Source organism: Pristiophorus japonicus, chromosome 6 (assembly GCF_044704955.1).
Source record: "Pristiophorus japonicus isolate sPriJap1 chromosome 6, sPriJap1.hap1, whole genome shotgun sequence".
Lineage (NCBI taxonomy): Eukaryota > Metazoa > Chordata > Chondrichthyes > Pristiophoridae > Pristiophorus > Pristiophorus japonicus.
Genome location: NC_091982.1, coordinates 2,979,660 through 2,999,869, shown reverse-complemented (window position 1 = coordinate 2,999,869; position 20,210 = coordinate 2,979,660). Strand labels below are relative to the sequence as shown.

The 20,210-nt window shown below is 42.3% G+C and overlaps 1 protein-coding gene across 2 annotated transcripts in view; it reads right to left on the bottom strand.

Moving 5' to 3' along the window:
- Positions 1-4,387: 4,387 nt before the first annotated feature.
- ocrl (OCRL inositol polyphosphate-5-phosphatase) overlaps positions 4,388-20,210 on the bottom strand; it is a 164,695-nt gene continuing 148,872 nt past the window's right edge. For both annotated transcript variants that reach the window (XM_070882547.1, XM_070882548.1), the window contains 2 exons: positions 11,026-11,137; positions 4,388-8,735 (listed from right to left, as the gene is read on the bottom strand). In XM_070882547.1, coding sequence (XP_070738648.1) covers positions 8,611-8,735; positions 11,026-11,137 — 237 coding nt within the window. In that variant the 3' untranslated portion in view covers positions 4,388-8,610. The remainder of the gene's footprint in view (positions 8,736-11,025; positions 11,138-20,210) is intronic.

Below are 20,210 nucleotides of genomic sequence, written 5' to 3'. Positions count from 1 at the left end.
CACCTCCATCAGCACATCTGTGGAACCCACCATGATGCAGCATCTGACAGCTGATGTCACAGCTTCCATTGCAGCACCAACAGCTTTGATTAAAGGTCTGAGTGCTGCAGTAGAAGTTCACACCGCTGCCACCATGGATCTGGATATCACTGTACAGAGGGGCTTTCAGGGCAATCAATCTGTTTTCCAACAGATCAGTAGCTATACTGAGGCACCACCCTAGGAGAGTGGCAGTGGCTCCTTGGAACATAAACCCGGTAATCCTCTCTCAGGATGGCAGCATTCCTGTTCCGACACCTGCCACTCTGCCAATGCCCTTGCTTGTCAGCCAGCCCACCTGCTCGCCTGCCAGCCCACCTGCTCGCCTAGACTGCTGCAGCCCAGGCTGAGATGGTGCAGTGTGAAGCCGGGCCCTCTAGGCCCAGAACTGCTCGAAGTCATCCTCCGAAGCCATCTCGTCTCAATTGAAGGTCAGCAGCCTTCCACCACCCATGAGGAGGAGCACTAGGGCACACAGAAGACAGGCATTAAGGGAATGCATAAAGGCGATTAGTGTAATTGTGTATGCATTATGTAATGATTGCATTTATAACTTTGGATTGGAATGTGCATTTTCTGGTGGCATTTATTTTTGTGTTGTCAGAAAGAGAATGTGATAGAGGAAAGGTAAGGAGCATTGGACTATTGTTGAATGGGGATGGGTGATTGAGATTACTGGTATCGCTCATGATTTGGTCATGTAGAGGCCGGGCAGAAAGGGACTGTCTACATTGTAGCCTGTCTTTCTCTTCCTGTTGCACTTACTCCTCACCCAATAGTGGTGGCAAGGGCTGTTCTTTCAGCATTCCGCTGAAAATCTTGATACCCGCTCAGCTGTGTACTTCAGGACTCCTCCAGAGCAATTCAGGCAGCGGATGCGATACTTCCAGACACCAATGGTGTGCTCTATAATGTTCCCTGTGACAGCGTTCTCATTGTAGACTTGTTGTGCATGTTTGTGGGTGTTCTGGACCCGAGTTATGAACGATGCCATGTGTGGATAGCTCTTGTCACCCAGTAGCCAGCCTTTGACTTGCTGTAGTGGGTCACAGATCACAGAGAACTACTGCAGAATTAACTAATCATGACTGCTGCCATAACAGGCATGCACCTGTAATCGCTCACCAACTGCACATTGACTTAGTGAAATCCCTTTTGGTTCATAAAAATGGCCACGTTCACGTGAGATGCATACAAGACAATGTGTGCAATTAACGGCACCCTGCACCATGAGGAAACCTGCAATCCATGCTAACCTTTGTGCTTGTTCTGCCTGCTCATCTCTGGCCAGAGGGAATGAGCTGAAACTGTCTCTCTGTGTATAGAGCCTCAGTAAGGTTCCTTATGCAGCAGTGCACTGCAAACTGTGAGATGTTGCTTATATCTCCAGCAACAGCCTGAAAGGAGCCAGACGCATAGTGCCACAGTCAGCTTGACAGCATCGAGCAATGCGGTCCTTGCTCTGTTTTGAGGTTGCAGCAGTTGGCAGATTTCAGCCACGGACTCTCTTGTGAAGTGAAGACATCTCCTACATTGGTCCTCAAGTTGAGGAGAGAACTGTTACCTGAAGACCCTCTGCAGATATGACTCCTACTGAGCACCCTTCTCTCACTCCTCTCCTTTTTCTAGCAGCTTGTCTTGTTCTGCGTGGCCTCTCTTCCCAGAGGAAGCCCTACCTGGCCAACCATGTCTGGAAGCAACTTGTTTTAGCACAAGATTTTAAACGACCAAAAAAGTACTTTAGCACCAGCCAGACCACTCTGTACAGTATTCAAACATTAGCCAAGTATAAGAAAGCTCCAAAAACACATACAATCGGAGCAGCATAAGAACATAAAAAATAAGTGCTGGAGTTGACCATTTTGCCCTTTGAGTCTGCTCCACCATTCAATGAGATCATGGCTGAACTTCTACCTCAACTCTACATTCCCAAAGATTTATCAACCTATCTTGAATATATTCAATGACTGAGCATCTACAGCTCTCTGGGGTAGAGAACTCAAAGATTTAGATCCCTTTGAGTGAAGACATTTCTCTTCATCTCAGTCCTAAATGGCCTACCCTTTATTCTGAGACTGTGACCCCATGTTCTAGATTCTCCAGCCAGGGAAAACATTTAATCCAGTCAACCCCCTTTAGAATTTTATTTTTCAATTAGGTCACCTCTCATTCTTCTAAACTCGAGGGAATATAGGCCTAGTCTACTCAATCTCTCCTCATAGGGCAATCCCCTCATCCCAGGAACCAGTCCAGTGAACCTTTGTTGCATTCACTCGAAGGCAAGTATGCCTTCCTTAGGTAGGGAGACCAGAACGGCACACAGTACTCCAGGTGTGACCTCACCAACATCCTGTATAATTGTAGCAAGACTTCTTTACTCTTGCACTCTAATCCCTTTGCTTTCTTAATTGCTTGCTGTACCTGCATGTTAACTTTCTGTGATTCATGTACAAGGATACCCAGGTCACTCCGAATGCAAACATCTCCCAATCTCTCACCATTCAAAAAATATTTTTTGGTTTTCCTACCAACATGGATAATTTCACATTTCCCCACATTGTATTCCATTTGCCATATTCTTGCCCACTCAGTCAATCTGTCCATATCTCTCTGCAGCCCCTTTGCGTCCCCCTCACAGCTTACTTTCCCATTAACCAATTCTTAATCCATGCTAATACATTACTCCCAATTGCATGAGTGCTAAGTTTGTGAGTAACTTCTTCTGTGACACCTTATTAAATGCTTTTTGAAAATCCAATTACACAACACCCACTGGTTCCCCAGCAGCCAGAAGAAATAATCCATCAATTAACCTGAAAGTAGTTCATTATCCCTTTAAGTAGCATTGGTGGGGTTCTTTCATTCTGCTCAACGTTGTGTTTAGCTGTGCCAGGTTAAGAAAGGGCATTGGCTGGCGAGTGCAGTTTGAAAATGGCAGCGCTGTCGTCAATGCACACTGGTTCACGTCATGATCTGGCGACTAGGCATGCTGCAGTCAGGTGTGCATGCAAAACCCATTACCAAGATAGCATCCCGTGCACCTCCATTTCAGATCGCATGAGTGTTAGGTGACCACATAGCACGTAAAATATTGGCACTACACAGCCTAATTACTCCCAGGTGTGCCCCATGAGAAGGGCCTTTACGGGCTGTGATTTGGGTTATTTGCCCAACTCTAGCCCATAAAATGTCCTTAAAACTTGCTACGCCTGGTAAAAGCAGGTGTAAGGCCTGCTTTTACCAGCGTAAGAGTTTTAAAAGATAGATAATTAATTTTATCTAAGTTTTACATTAAAAACCCTGCCCATTAAGTTTATTTTTAACCCTATTAAAACACATTAAAAATTCAAAAAAATAATTATTTTCTCAAACATTAGATTAATTTTAAGTGAGATTTTTTTTAAATTTATGTTGTGTTTTTGGGGGTATTCTCATTGATAGTAATGGGAGGAACTCACCATTACTATCACAAAAGCAAAATACCATGAATGCTGGAATCTGAAATAACAGAAAATGTTGGAAATTTCAGCGGGTCAGGCAGCATCTGTGGAGAGAGAAACAAAGTTCACGTTTCAGGTCGATGACCCTTCGTGAGAACTCTGATGAAGGATCATTGACCTGAAAGGTTAACTCCCTCTCTCCACAGACGATGCCCGACCCGCTGAGATTTCCAGCATTTTCTGTTTTTATGTCACCAGTACTATCAATGAGAATACTCCATATCCGTTGGTGGTCCAGGTCCACGTGATCCCAGGATGCCCGTACGCTCCTGGGATGTGTGGGCCTCTGCGTTGGGCTGTGCATCTAGGCCTCGGCGCCAAAGTGTTTGTCCCTCCGGGACTACCAGGTACTTTCGTTAAAAATTTTTTCGGTTGGAGGCATCTGCCCGCAATTTCTGGCCTTTCGTGTTTGGTGAAAATATTAGCCTGAAAGTTACATTTTATTATTTGTATATTTTGGATGGTTTGATAGAAGTGAGAGAAAAATTTTCAAATCAAGTCTTTCCCTCCCTCCATAATTAAATGGAAAGGTTTTGCTTTTCTATTTAGTCGGATGGTGTAACTGTGATTTTACCCGTGGATTTAATGGAGGTTTTATTGTTTGCACAATCTCAGGTGAACCAGAGTGACCTTCACCTCATGCTCTATCCTAGCAACCTTATTTATAAATTTACTCTTTACAGCTAGAGTGCATTTGTTGAAAGATTATTTGGTACTATGAAACTATACAGCTATACATTGCTGTAGAGGAAACTGCCATCTCATGGATAAGTGAATAAAAACCAAATGAAAGCAGTTCAGTGAGACACAGTGGAACTCCATACAACATATTTCAGCATAAAAACAAATTTGAAACAGTAGAATTTATTAAATATCATGCAGTTTGCTAATAACTAGGGCTTATTCCACTTACAATAAAAGACAGACTGAACAGAGCCCTAAACAACAATTTCTAAAAGTACTGAAGCCTGCCTGCACAGTGATGTTCAGCATTAGAGCTATAAAGCTCAGCGCCAAGAAGAATGCAGGTTTGGTCCTCCACTCTGTTCAGTTCCAAGCTGAGCAGAGGCTGCAGTGTCTCTCTGCAACGGGGAAGGGAAAATGGAAAAAGATGATCTGGCAGCGTGGTACAATGCATCTTGGTTCCAAAGGAAATTTGGCATAGGTCTGTGTTTTGATCAGCCAGCATGCCCTTTCAATGGCACAGGCACGGTTCGAGATGAATTGAAGGGAAATGCAGGATAACTTAGTGAGGAGAGAACATAACAAAAGCAACTTGCTCCAGCAATCCGAAGGCAAGTGCCAAGTTGACCAAATGCCACTCCAAAACGAAGCTGGTGTGACCATTTTAGTCTGAAGTTACTGTGCTGTGGATTGAGGGAAACTCTCTGCATGCACCATGCCAGATACTATCAACAATACAGCAAACAAATATTAAAAATAAGTTTTGACTGTTGATGCCATTAGATTTTTGGACAATTAATAAAGATGTCAAGTTCAAAACACACTGCCAACTTCTATCCACAGAAGATAATTCAGCTACCGTACCCAGCTTTTGTCCTGAGCACACAGACAGCAACTGCTTTATAGACAGCCTAGTCACCTTAAGAACAAGTTGATAGAGATCGCTTTAAAAGGCTGCTTTTGAACTCTAAGCACATTATCTATGTTTTTATGAAATATAATTTAAAAATTGAGCTTCAGTTTAAGGGATTAATTTCTAGGATGTCCTAGTCTCTCGAATAATTATTGCTGTCTGCTTTAATCAACAGCTGAAATGACCTTATCTTTGTGATAGAAGCTACCAAACTATTTAAACTTAACATTGTAATGTGTGTTTAATATAGACTTGCTCATTTCACTTTGAACTAAAAAAAAAGTATTTTAAGGCAGCTTGATCTTTATAGTCTATATAAATGAAAACAAATATATCGACATAACGTTCAACAAATAACCAGTACTAGGATACATGTAAGACAATAGTCACTGGTACTGCAAGTGCTCAATACAGCATTAGGGAAAGTATACACAGTTAAAGTACTGCATCAAAACACAACGACTTCCAAATGGGCCATTAATATGAATAAATAATTTAAACTATAACGTGTAGTTTTTAAAAATCTGATCTTAAATACAGAGCAATAAGAAAAAAAATCAGTAGAGTTTCAATGATCTTCCCTGTATTGAATATCAGAATTGAACACAAGCCCCATTTTTGTTACTCAAAGCAGACAGTATGAAAAATGGGTCAGAGCTGCATTTGGCAATACAAAAAACAAGAAACACTTGGAGCAGCTGTAATATCATAGAATACAGTAGCAGTTTAAAAATCCAATTCTCCCTAAAAAAAGACTCAACAGTAAAGATTTTAGATGTGTCAGAATATCACAATTACTGCACATTACTTTTTGTTCCATTTCAAAATTGACATTGTTGGAATTGGCCACACCTCATGACCAGTTGCTAAATGAACTGGTTCTAAGTAACATAAGACAGGCTACTGATACTACTGCAGAAATCGCACAAAGACATCAATGGGATCAACACTATTCTAAACAGTGAATACTCTCAATAGCTGCTGTGCAATACAGGAACATACCTCTGAATCACAATTTCTTATATCTTAGGAGTTTAAAGATGACAATTAATAGGGAATTGGCCCTATTATGATAACTTAAAAGACCCAAACAACAGAAACCAGAATTATGTATTTTTAAATAAATGACAAATTATGCTATTTGGATACAGATTTAAATGGATTTTAATTGGAAATTTTAACTGCAAAATAATGAAATAACCTAGAGACTGAAATATACATTGTAGTGTATTACACAGCAATTGTGAATCCTTGTTTGGTATCTAATTATTTGCCCTCTACACCAATGACATTGAACACTTCCTGTATCTGATCTTTTGGATTAAGCCCATCTTTAAGTTATCAAGTTTGGTGAGTTACAACTGACACTACAGTGATAAAAACGTGAAGATAAAACCATTAAACAACTTGAAGACATTTCAATAGCTCAATATACTCAAGTTCAGGAATTTAAAGGATTTTAATTTTGTTCCTGGTTTCAATGGATGTATTAATTTACCATGACTAGCACTGGCTGGCAAAAATATCAGCCCAAAGTTTCACACAACTACTGCTTCTGTTTTTCTTGGTATCGGTGAATTCAGAAATTGGGCTGCTTGATTATATTTCATTTCAACTGGTGTGTAATCTGGACTAATTAACTGACTAGTTTTCCAACTGTTAAATTCAAGCTAAATTGTATTAAAAATGAAGGTAAGTGTACAAAAGTACTATTCATCTCATCTAAGTAATGTGTTTAGAGGAGAAAAAAAACCAACTGAAACTCAAAGAAGGTTTGTAGTGTTAGTATTCTCAGCTGAGCGGTTCCTTGCTGAAAGTGGAGATCCAAGTCATCTCTACAGACATTTACAAGCATTTCATATGTAGTGGGAGGTCTGGTTGTTTTTGTAAAAATGATTTTTGTACCTTACCTAGGAGTTATACATTATATTGAAAGTACTCTATCCTACACATAAATTATTTTTTTTAAGGACACTGCCATAGTTTTTTAAATATATATATATATATATATATACACACACACACGGCTGGGATCTGGCAACTGTACATCAGCCTAAACTGATCACATGGCTTTTTACTAGTGATCGAATGATACATGGATTCAACCTAAACTATCCCAGTTGAATAAAAACAATCCTCCCCTACTCCCCCATCTTATCATTCATACAACAATTCTTTCTCTGATTGAAGGGCAGGATTTGTCTATGGCACTGCAATGTTACTGTGACTGGCAAACAGGAAATGTGTTTCTGGAAGGTGAGCTGGCGCTCTCCAGCCGAAAACAGGCAAAACTCAGTCATTCAATTAGGCTGAATTAAATGTGAACTCCCCATCCACTGGATTTGGAGACCTATGGTCTCTAATATTGGAATCTAATATTGCATTGGCACTACTGCTCTTTACCTTTCCCATGACAGAATGGGCTTAGACTTCAACATACAGAAACTAGAAGATACAGCTGCACTATTACCTTGCGGGCCAAACAAATGTTATTTGTAAAACACAAATTGATTCTTCAATAAATATGCAAAATCAAATAATTCTTGTTGCATCACTTTTTTTGAATAGAATTTTGCAACACATGTGCAGTGTCATTGGCATGAACCCTGTAGATAAACTGCATATTTAGAGGTCTAATTAGGTTTAGGATTATCTAGAATTTTGATAATTTTATAAAAGTTTATGCATCAACTGTAATATTTCAGACAACCATTAATTTTGTGACAAATATTATTAAATTTGTATCTCTAAAAGTCAACCCATTCTTTTCCCCTTCTCCCAATGGAATCCATTATCTCCATGCAGTCTTCTTTACTTGGAAATATAGGCTAATAGCTTTCCAAAGTGGAACAATCTCTTACGCAAGGTACTCTACCCCTCTGACCAGCCGGGACATAGTGAAACTCAATTGTATCAGGTAGACACAAGTGGGACTTGAAGCATTACTATTCAATAGAGATTAAGCTACTTCTCATGCTCATTTACCATTGTTTTAACTATTTTCTATTCATGTGCTACAATTATGATTGAGTATGGTGTTTCAATGGTGAAGACTGAGAGACATATCCTGTGATACTGGTATAATATTCCCTGTTTAATCCAATGCTGCCCTCCAGTCACCTTCAAATACACAACAGATTCTCTCACTAACTTGCATTATCGTGGTTGCAAACGCAGACTTTAAATGCAATGCTGGAAAATTTTCATACAGTAATTGTTAATAAAAATTCAGATCAGCAAGAGTTTGTACAATTGATGGGAATATGTATGGTTATGCTGCATCATTATGTGACGAGCGTTCTCAGCTACTTAGTGAGAAAGGGTTAGGAGCTATCTTCATTCACTCAGATCAATACTGAAATGTACTGAAAAAAACAGGTCTGAGCAAGTGTATCATTCGATCACCACTTTAACATAACATTTGCAGCTATGGTCACAGTGCAGTGAAGATATTATCAGAAGTATGCCCAATATTTAGTCATCGTCTCCACTTAATAGGAAGCCATAGATGAAATTCACAGCACGTTGTCGATCGTTCTGGCTTTGCCGCCCAACTAAGTTTGGTGGTGGTCTCAAAAGGAGACTTGCAAAAAGGGTAGCTGTGGATGACAGGGAAAAAAAACAATTATACAATATACCTGGTGAAATGGCAATTCCTTCAACGACGTATGTTTGCTTCATGTACCTAGAATCTTTAAACATGTCTGTAATTACTACTTACAGAAGGTAAATTAATAATTAGGCTTGCACCTCAGAACACTTGTCTATTAGATCTGTAGAAAAGTGATTCAATTTTGTAAATATATTTGGGTAAATCAGATACAATTCAAACTTGACAATCTCCTAAATTATCATTTAGCTTGGACTATCAATTTGGAGTTCTGAGGATAAAACAGGCAGGGGAAATGAACCCACAAATTCTGTGTATCAGAATAAATAGCCACTGTTGTCCCTTGAGTGCTCCCAATCTACACATGCAACAGTTCCTGTCCTCCAGTTAGTACCAATTGGTTGACGAGAGTCAAAATAGCAAATCACTGGATGTACGTGATTTTCTTTCTTTGGCATCAATTTTCTCCCTTCCCTGCCTGAAAGTAATGACTCTTGATGGCCTTTGGTTCCACTCCTGCCAACAACCTGCTAAGCAGTCATTGTTCATGTGTGAACCTAGATATGGAGTGTCTATGAGAAAGGGGGACGGGTAGACGTAGATAAACCTCGACACTCGTTCTCCGAACACACAATATTTTGCAATTGTTCATTTTTATAAAGTGAAACCACCAATACAAAAGCAAAATAATGTGGATGTGGAAATCTGAGAGAAAATGCTGGAAATACTCAGCAGCTCAGACAGCATCTGTGGAGAGAGAAACAGAGTTAATGTTTCAGGTTGAATAAAATGTTTTAACGAAAGGTCATTAAACTGAAATGCTAGTTTCTCTCAACAGATGCTGCCTGACCAGCTGAGTATTTCTAACATGTTCTTTTTTTAATTACATGAAGCCAATTGCCTTGAGAACGAACAAGTTTGCATTTATTTAGCAATGTCCCAAGACACATCACAGCCAATGAATTACTCTTGAAGTGTAGTGACTGTTGTTTTGTAGGTGAATGTGGCAAAACAATTTGTGCACAGCTAGACAACACAAATAGCAAAGACATAGCCGACCAGTGTTTTGACTATTTGCCCAAGAAAGGATTTTTGGTTTAAGCTGCAATATAGTTTTGACATAAAGTCAGACTGAAGATTCTGAGCTTTAATTCACCTCACTTTAGGAAGGATGTGAAGACTTGCGAGGGTGCAGAAAAGATTTACAAGAATGGCTCCAGGGATGAGGGACTTCAGTTTTGTGGATAGACTGGAGAAGCTGAGGTTGTTCACATTAGATCAGAGAAGATTGAGGGTAGATTTGATCGAGGTGTTCAAAATCATGAGGGGTCTGGACAGAGTAGATAGAGAGAAATTGTTCCCATTGGTGGAAGGGTCGAGAACCAGAGGACACAGATTTAAGGTGATTGGCAGAAGATCCAAAGGCGACATGAGGAAAACTTTTTTACGCAGCGAGTGGTTAGGATCGGGAATGCGCTGCCTGAGAGGATGGTGGAGGCAGACTCAATCGTGGATTTCAAAAGAGAATTAGAGAAGTACCGGAAGGAAAAAAAAATGCAGGGCTATGGGGAAAGGGCAGGGGATTGGGACTAGCTGAAGTACTCTTGCAGAGAGCCGGCACAGGCTCGATAAGGCTGAATGGCCTTCTGCTGTGCTGTAACGATTCTATGATTTAAACACCCGGTTTTGGCAGTAAATGGGCTGTAGCAGATTGGCCACCCATTATAGACCCCGCCCAATTTTCTTTTCCATAATGAAAAGGAAAATTGGGTGGTGTGTCACAAATGGCTGATCCACCATTGCCTGTATTCCACCACTGCCAAAAGTTAAATCAGCCCTCAAGGTTCCATATGATGATATACAAAGGTCAGGGAAGAACTTTTTCAAATAAACAATGCAACATTAGTTACAGAGCTGGCATAATGGAAGTCTTCCAAGTTCTGTATCTCAAATTGGCATAAAAGATGTTTTGAATGAATTATTGTCCATTTAAAATAGAGATATTGTAATTGAAATACACCAAAAGGGAGATAGTATAAATCTTCTCTTGATTATTTTAAATCTTGTTAAAACAATAATAAGCTCAGAGCCAATAACTTTATTCAACACATCAGCAAGCTTACTCAGATGTACACAGTGACAGACTGTTGCTGAGAGAGATGCTCAGAATCTGCAGGTAAAGGCCTTTATTAGAGCATCTCGGAAAAGCTACCATGGCACGTGACCTATGCAATTAATAAGTAGACATTTTTAAAACAAAGTGTTCTATCTTTTCTTACCCAACATCTTGGCATCAAGCTTGTTATCTTCAGTATACTTCAATAATTCACGTAGAAATGCCATCAAGTACCTAAACACGTTTCTGTGACTGCGGGGCAACTGGGATATCAACTGGAGAAAAAGAAACAAATGTTTATGGCAATGCAAAGACTGTTAAAAAAACATTAGCTTGATAAACATTTGTTATTAAACATCAGTTTAATATCTTTAGAATATCCATTGCTTTCCATGATGGACTAAATACTGCATACAACATCTGTATTCTATAATTGTTAAAAGATGTATCCTACCTATAGAGAATCTAGATTTTAGCTAAATTATTGTACTAAACTACAGATGCTCACAATTAATATATCTCTGCACCATGTACAGACATTCACCAACAATTTATTTATATGGTGCCTTTAATATGACAAGTCGTCCCAAGGCACTCAACAATTTGATGTCAGATCTGAAGATGAGAAGGATGGAAATTAGGGGAGTGACCCCTGTGGTTGAAGTAGGTGTATTTTTTTTTTTTAAAGAGCAGAATATTGCAGGTGAGAATGGTGTCGCAAGATGGAGGTAATTAGGAAGAGAGCTCCAAATAGTGGGAGCGAGGTGACTGAAGGCTCTGTCATCAATGGTGGGATGAAGAGTGGGGGATGGTTAGCAGACTAAAATTTGAGGTGCAGAAGATGCAAGATGGAACATAGGGTTGGAGAAGCACGGTGGAGTGAGACTGTGGAGGGTTTAAAAGACAAATATAAGGATTCTGAAGATGTTGAAATGACTGATGGGGGAGTCAATGGAGGTTGGTAAGGAAAGAGAATGATAGACGAGTGGGACTTTGAGAGATAGGATATGGGAAATGGGATATTGTATTATGTGTTTGCAGAGATTCTGCTGCAGGAACCAGTACAGTAGTTTGTTAACTGAATAAAAATACAGTTTTTACTTCATGTCCTTTATGATCATCGGGAAAGGGAAGGGGCATTAGAAATTCACAACGTGACTTTTAAAAAAAATAGGCTGTGCCTAACAAATTCGATAGGAATTTTTTGAGGAAGTCACTAAGAGGTAGTGGATGAGGGAAATTCGGTAGACATCGGATTTTTAGAAAGCCTTTAATAAGGTATCTCAGACTAGGTTGCTTCCCAAGATGGAATCTTGTGGTATCAGTGGACATGTGAAATGTTGGATTAGGAATTGGCTCCAATCCCACAGCCAAAAAGTTGTAGTTAACGGATGTGGTTCAACTTGGAGACATGCTACTAGTGGTGTCCGCCAGGGTCGGTTCTAGGCACGCGACTCTTCATGGTCTTTATTAATGACTGGACAGTGGTGTTGGGAATATGACAAGTATAACTTCCGATGACACCAATATCTGTAAAAGTAGTGTTATGCGTCTTGGTCGGGCCAACACAGAACACATGTCATTTGCAGGGAACAATACTGAAAGAGGTTGAGTGAGAAGATCTTGGTGTTATTGTGCATAAATCACTGAAGATCCATGATAAATGTAGAGAAACTGTAGCTAAAGCCAACAAGGTATTGGGTTGTATTAATAGAACCACACAGTATAAATCAAAGGACTCAATTTTGAAAGGTCACTGGTCAGAGCATATCTAGAGTACTATGCCCAGTTTTGGCACCCCCACAAAAATTAAAATTAATGAATGATGTGGGCGTCTCTGGCAAAGCCAGCATTTATTGCCTATGACTAATTGTCCTCAAGAAGGTGGCGGTGAGCCGCCGCCTTGAACCATGTGATGAAGGTACTTCCACAGTGCTATTGGCGAGGGAGTTCCAGGATTTTAACCCAGCGACGATGAAGGAACAGCGATGTATTTCCAAATCAGGATGGTGTGGTGTGCAACTTGGAGGGGGACTTGCAGGTGACGGTGTTTCCATGTACTGTACTTCTGTGCTGTACTATTCTATCATTCTAAATGACACTAAGTAAAGACAGGTGATGTCACCCTTGGGTCTATTGGGGATATTGGGGGTTTGGTGTAGTTATGTGTCTGCTGCCCTTGTCCTTCTAGGTGGTAGTGATTGTGCGTTTGGGAGATGCTGCCCAAGAAGCCTTGGTGAGTGGCTGCAGTGCATCTGGTAGATGGGACACACTGCAGTAACATCGCACTAGTGGTGGAGGATGATTAAGGAGGTTGGGCTGCCAATCAAGTGGGCTGCTTTGTCCTGGATGAAGTCGAGCTTCTTGAGTGTTGTTGAAGCTGCACTCATCCAGGCAAGTGGAAAGTATTCTATCACACTCCTGACTTATGCCTTGCAGATGGTGAAAAAGCGTTGGAGTTAGGAGGCGAGACATCTGTCGCAGAATACCCAGCCTCTGACCCGCTCTTGTTGCCACAGTATTTATGTGGCTGGTCCAGTCAAGTTTCTGGTTGATGGTGGGGAATTTGCCGATGGTAATGCCATTGAATGTCAGAGAGGTAAGTTAGACTCTCGCTTGTTGGAGATAGTCATTGCCTGGCACTTGTGCGGTACAAATGTTACTTGCCACTTATCAGCCCAAGGCTGAATGTCATCCAGGTCTTGCTGCATGCGAGCATAGACTGCTTCATTTTGAGGAGTTGCAAATGGAACTGAACACTGTGCAATCATCAATGAACATCCCCACTTATGACCTTATGATGGAGAGAAGATCATTGATGAAGCAGCTGAAGATGGTTGGGCCTAGGACACTGCCCTGAGAAACTCCTGTAACGATGGTCCTGGGGCTGAGATGATTCACCTCCAACAACCACAATCATCTTCCTTTGTGCTACGTGACTCCAGCCAATGGAGAGTTCCCCCCCCCACCCCTCTCCCCAATTCCCACTGACTTCAATTTTACTAGAGCTGCTTGATGCCACACTCGGTCAAATGCTGCCTTGATGTCAAGAGCAGTCACTCTCACCTCATCTCTGGAATTCAGCTCTTTTGTCCATGTTTGGATCAAGGCTGTAATGAGGTCTGGAGCCAAGTGGTGTTGGCAGAATCCAAATTGAGCATCGGTGAGCAGATTATTGGTGAGTAAATGCCTTTTGATAGCACTGTCGACGACCTTCCATCATTTTGCTGATGATCGAGAGTAGACTGATGAGGCGGTAACCGGCCTGGATTGGATTTGTCCTGCTTTTTGTGGACAGGACATAACTGGGCAGTTTTCCACATTGACATGTAGATGCCAGTGTTGTAGCTGTACTGGAACAGCTTGGCTAGAGGCACGCCTGGTGCTGAAGCACAAGTTTTCAGCACGACAGCCAGGATGTTGTTGGGGTCTTTGCTGTATCCAGTGCGCTCAGCCGTTTCCTGATATCACATGGAATTAATTGAATTGGCTGAAGACTGGCTTCTGTGATGGTGGGGACCTCAGGAGGAGGACGATATGGATCATTCACTCGGCACTTCTGTCTGAAGATGGTTGCAAACGCCTTGTGTTTTGCACTAGCATGTTGAGCTCCGCTATCATTGAGGATGGGGATATTCATGGAACCTGCACCTCACATTAGTTGTTTAATTGTCCAACATTATTCATGAGTGGATGTGGCAGGACTGCAGAGCTTTGCTCTGATCCGTTGATTGTGGGATCGCTTAGCTCTGTCTATAGCATGCTGCTTCCATTGTTTAGCATGCATGTAGTCCTGTGTGGCAGCTTCCCCAGGTTGGCACCTCATTTTTAGGTACGCCTGGTGCTGCTTCTGTCATGCTCTTCTGCATTTCTCATTGAACCAGGGTTGGTCCCCTGACTTGATGGTAATCATCATCTTAGGCGGTCCCTTGAACGAGGATGACTTGCTTCCACGAGGAAGGTGTTTCGATGAAGGATCTGATGTTCCAGTCCTGAACTCCAATTGAGGGGATGGAAGATGGCTGTACGTGGATTAAAAAAAAAACGTGTGGTGACGGTTGCACACTAGTCACCACACGGGCTTGACAGAGCTAGGTCTTGGTCCAGTGGCAAGGGTTAACCAAGACGATTGGAGACCTGCTCTGCTGCACGGACCTAGTGCGCTCACATATCGCAGTGTGGGCTGGCCTGTGCTGCCCCTGGGCCCTCGCCTCTTCTGGGCCCCGATCACGACGCCCCTGGGCCCCGTGCCCTCATCTGGTAGAGTGAGGGATCTGACAGGCCATGAGGTTACAGATTGTGGTGGAATACAATTCTGTTGCTGATGGCCCACAGCGCCTCACGATGCCCAGTTTTGAGCTGCTAGATCTGTTTTGAATCTATCCCGTTTAGCACAATGATAGTGCCACACAACACGATGGAGGGTGCCCTCAGTGTGAAGATGGGACTTTGTCTCCACATGGACTGTGCGTTAGCCACTGCCATCAATGCTGTCATGGACAGATGTATCTGCAACAGGTAGATTGGAGAGGGTGAGATCAAGTAGGTTTTTCCCTCGTGTTGGTTCTCACCACCTGCTGCAAATCCAATCTGGTAGCTATGTCCTTCAAGACTCAGCCAGCTCAGTCAGTAGTGGTGGTATCGCCTCACTGTTGGTGATGGACATTGAAGTCCCCCACCCAGAGTACATTCTGTGCCCTTGCTACCCTCAGTGCTTCCCCCAAGTGGTGTTCAACATGGAGGAGTACCGATTCATCAGCTGAGGTAAGGTAGTAGGTGGTAATCAGCAAGAGGTTTCCTTGTCCATGCTTGACCTGAAGCCATGAGATTTCATGGGGTCTGGAGTCAATGTTGCAGACTCCCAGGGCCACTCCCTCCAGACAGAACACCACTCTGCCGCCACCCCTGGTGGTTCTGTCCTGCCGGTGGGACAGGACATACCTATATAGTGATGGAGGAGTCTGGGACATTGGCTGAAAGGCATGTCAGGCTGCTGTTTAACTATTCTGTGGGACAGCTCTCCCAATTTTGGCACAAGCCCCCAGATGCTAGTGAGGAGGACTTTGCAGGGTCGATTGGGCTGGGTGTGCCGTTGTCAAGTCCGAAGCTGATGCCTAGGTCAATGCCAGGTGGTCAATCAGGTTTTATTCTTATTGTTGTTTTTCATAGCAGTTTGTTACAACTGAGTGGCTTGCTAGGCCATTTACAGAGGGCAGTTAAGAGTCAACCACATTGCTGTGGGTCTGGAGTCACATATAGGCCAGACCAGGTTTCCTAAAGAGCATTAGAGAAACAGATGGGTTTTTAAGACAATCCGATAGTTTTATGGCCATCATTACTGATACTAGCTTTTTATTCCAGATTTATTTAATTAACTGAATTTAAATTCCCCAACTGCCGTGGTGGGATTTGAACTCATATCTCCGGATTATTCGTCCAGGCCTCTGGATTACTAGTCCAGAGGAGAGCTACAGGAATGATTCCTAGCTTAAAGAACCTCAGTTACTCAGATAGGCTCAAGAATCTTGGTCTATTTAGAGCAGCAGAGACTTAGAGGTGACCTGTTAAGAGGTCTACAAAATAATTAAGGGCTGGATAGAGTCCCTATTGATAAATTATTCCAGATTGGAGAGGACCAGGGACATGAGTTTAAACTATGTAAGAGTAGGGATAGACTGGTTATTAGGTGGTTCTTCTTTTCCCAGAGAATTGTAAGCCTCTGAATACATTGCCAGCTGGTGTGGTAGGTGCTGACTCTCTGCATGCCTTCAAGAGGGAGCTGGTCTGGTTCCTGACTGAGGCAGAGATTGCATCATATAAAAGGTCTTTATAGGAAATATTTGGTTCATGTGATCACCTGGACTGGTTTCGATCGCCTGAGGGGATTGGAGAGAAATATTAAGAGTATTTTTTCACATATTGGCCCTAGATTGTTTCTATCTTTTGCCTCTCCCAGGAGATTACATGTCTGCGAGGCTGGGGAGGGAAGGAGTGGTTAGCCATGATGGGCCAGTCACAGTGATCTAGGGTAGTCTTGATGGACCAGCTGGTCTTTTTCTGCCCATCATTTTCCTATGTTGGTAAAATGTGGTTGCATTCACTGTCCAAACTTAGTGGGGCTGAAATTGACCCTTTCTACAAGAGCTGTGACCGAAGCGATGCCGTTCCGACCCCCCACCCCCCCAGAGCTTCCACCCCACTGACGACGGCCACTCTACCCGCACTTGCGCCCCGCTCCCCCAAAAAAAGCTGAATTTCCTGGGATTGTCTGCCCCATGCATCGGGGTGGACGGAACACTTAAAGATCGGTAGGTGCGCTCCGTTTCGGGCTAAGAGCAATTTTGGCCCCAGTGTTTTCTCCTGAATCTGCTCTTTGAACAGTAGTGCTAGCTATACTGCTCAAATTTAACAGCTTAGGCCTGATAAAATGCAACTAGGCTCACACTACTTGGGGTCTATCTCCCGGAAGGCAAGTGCCCCATGCTGCAAGGGAAGCATCTGCCATCATCTGTGGTGCAGCTTACAATTGGAATTTCCTCAACATATTTATCTTCTGTCCTAAAGTATTAATCTCAAAATCCAGGGACAAGAGAGTATAAGTGAAGGATCATGTCCTGTGAAGTGTACTTGTAAATTAGTTATGAAATATGATTGCTCATGTAAGGTCTTGAATCCATAAATAATAATGTCTGAATTTTACATTGCATAGACTTGAAGAATGCACTAATGGTAGCAGGATTATTCCTCAGTCTGGAACCATCGAATAGATCAGGCTGAGAATTCTCATTATTGACTGGGAATTCCAACCTTCCTGGCAAAAATCAAAAAGGGCCACATTACAGCAAAATTCTAAAGGGACAGAGTGTTAAAAGACAAGCCTGAAGGCTCTATGCCTCAATGCGAGGAGTATTCGTAATAAGGTGGATGAATTAACTGCGCAGGCATCTATTAACTATTATGATATAATTGGGATTACGGAGACATGGCTCCAGGGTGACCAAGGCTGGGAACTCAACATCCAGGGTTATTCAACATTCAGGAAGGATAGACAGAAAGGAAAAGGAGGCGGGGTGGCGTTGCTGGTTAAAGAGGAAATTAACGCAATAGTAAGAAAGGACGTTAGCTTGGATGATGTGGAATTGGTATGGGTAGAGCTGTGGAATACCAAAGGGCAGAAAATGCTAGTGGGAGTTGTGTAAAGACTACCAAACAGTAGTAGAGGGGTTGGAGATGGCATCAAACAAGAAATTAGGGATGCGTGCAATAAAGGTACAACAGTTATCATGGGCGACTTTAATCTACATATAGATTGGGCTAACCAAGCTGGTACCAATGCGGTGGAGGAGGATTTCCTGGAGTGTATTAGACCAATATATCGAGGAACCAACTAGAGAGCTGGCCATCCTAGTCTGGGTGTTGTGTAATGAGAAAGGACTAATTAGTAATCTTGTTGTGCGAGGCCCCCTGAGGAAGAGTGACCATAATATGGTAGAATTCTTTATTAAGATGGGGAATGACAGTGATAATTCAGAGACTAGGGTCCTGAACTTAAGGAATGGTAACTTCGATGGTATGAGACGTGAATTGGCTAGGATAGACTGGCAAATGATACTTAAAAGGGTTGACAGTGGATAGGCAATGGCAGACATTTATAAATCACATGGATGAACTTCAACAATTGTACATCCCTGTCTGGAGTAAAAATAAAACGGGGAAGGTAGCTCAACCATGGCTAACAAGGGAAATTAGGGAGAGTGTTAAATCCAAGGAAGAGGCATATAAATTGGTGAGAAAAAGCAGAAAACCTGAGGACTGGGAGAAATTTAGAATTCAGCAGAGAAGGACAAAGGGTCTAATTAGGAGGGGGGAAATAGAGTATGAGAGGAAGCTTGCAGGGAACATAAAAACTGACTACAAAAGCGTCTATAGATACGTGAAGAGAAAAAGATTAGTGAAGACCAATGTCGGTCCTTTGCAGTCAGAATCAGGTGAATTTATAATGGGAAACAAAGAAATGGCAGACCAATTGAACAAATACTTTGGATCTGTCTTCACGAAGGAAGACACAAATAACCTTCCGGAAATACTAGGAGTTCAAGGGTCTAGCGAAAAAGAGGAACTGAAGGAAATCCTTATTAGTCAGGAAATTGTGTTAGGGAAATTGATGGGATTGAAGGCCGATAAATCCTCAGGGCCTGATAGACTGCAGCCCAGAGTACTTAAGGAAGTGGCTCTAGAAATAGTGGATGCATTGGTGATCATTTTCCAACATTCGATTGACTCTGGATCAGTTCCTATGGACCGGAGGGCAGCTAATGTAACACCACTTTTTAAAAAAAGGAGGGAGAGAGAAAACAGGGAATTATAGACCGATTATAGCCTGATATCGGTGGTGGGGAAAATGTTGGAATCAATTATTAAAGATGAAATAGCAGCACATTTGGAAAGCAGTGACAGGATCGGTCCAAGTCAGCATGGATTTATGAAAGGGAAATCATGCTTGACAAATCTTCTAGAATTTTTTGAGGATGTAACTAGTAGAGTGGACAAGGAAAACCAGTGGATGTGGTGTATTGGGACTTTCAAAAGGCTTTTGACAAGGTTCCACACAAGAGATTAGTGTGCAAAATTAAAGCACACGGTATTGGGGGTAATGTATCGACGTGGATAGAAAACTCATTGGCAGACAGGAAGCAGAGAGTCGGAATAAACGGGCCCTTTTCAGAATGGCAGGCAGTGACCAGTGGGGTGCTGCAGTGTTCAGTGCTGGGACCCCAGCTATTTACAATATACATCAATGATTTAGATGAAGGAATTGAATGTAATATCTCCAAGTTTGGAGGTGACACTAAGCTGGGTGGCGGTGTGAGCTATGAGGAGAATGCCAAGAGGCTGCAGGGTGACTTGGATAGGTTAGGTGAATGGGCAAATGCATGGCAGATGCAGTATAATGTGGATAAATGAGAGGTTATCCACTTTGGTGGCAAAAACAGGAAGACAGATTATCTGAATAGTGACAGATTAGGATAAGCGGAGGTGCAACGAGACGTGGGTGTCATGGTACATCAGTCATTGAAGGTTGGCATGCAGGTACAGCAGGCGGTGAAGGCGGCAAATGGCATGTCGGCCTTCATAGCTTGAGGATTTGAATATAGGAGCAGAGAGGTCTTACTGCAGTTGTACAGAGCCTTGGTGAGGCCACACCTAGAATATTGTGTTCAGTTTTGGTCTCCTAATCTGAGGAAGGACGTTCTTGCTATTGAGGGAGTACAGCGAAGGTTCACCAGACTGATTCCCGGGATGGCAGGACTGACATATGAGAGACTGGATCAACTGGGCTTGTATCCA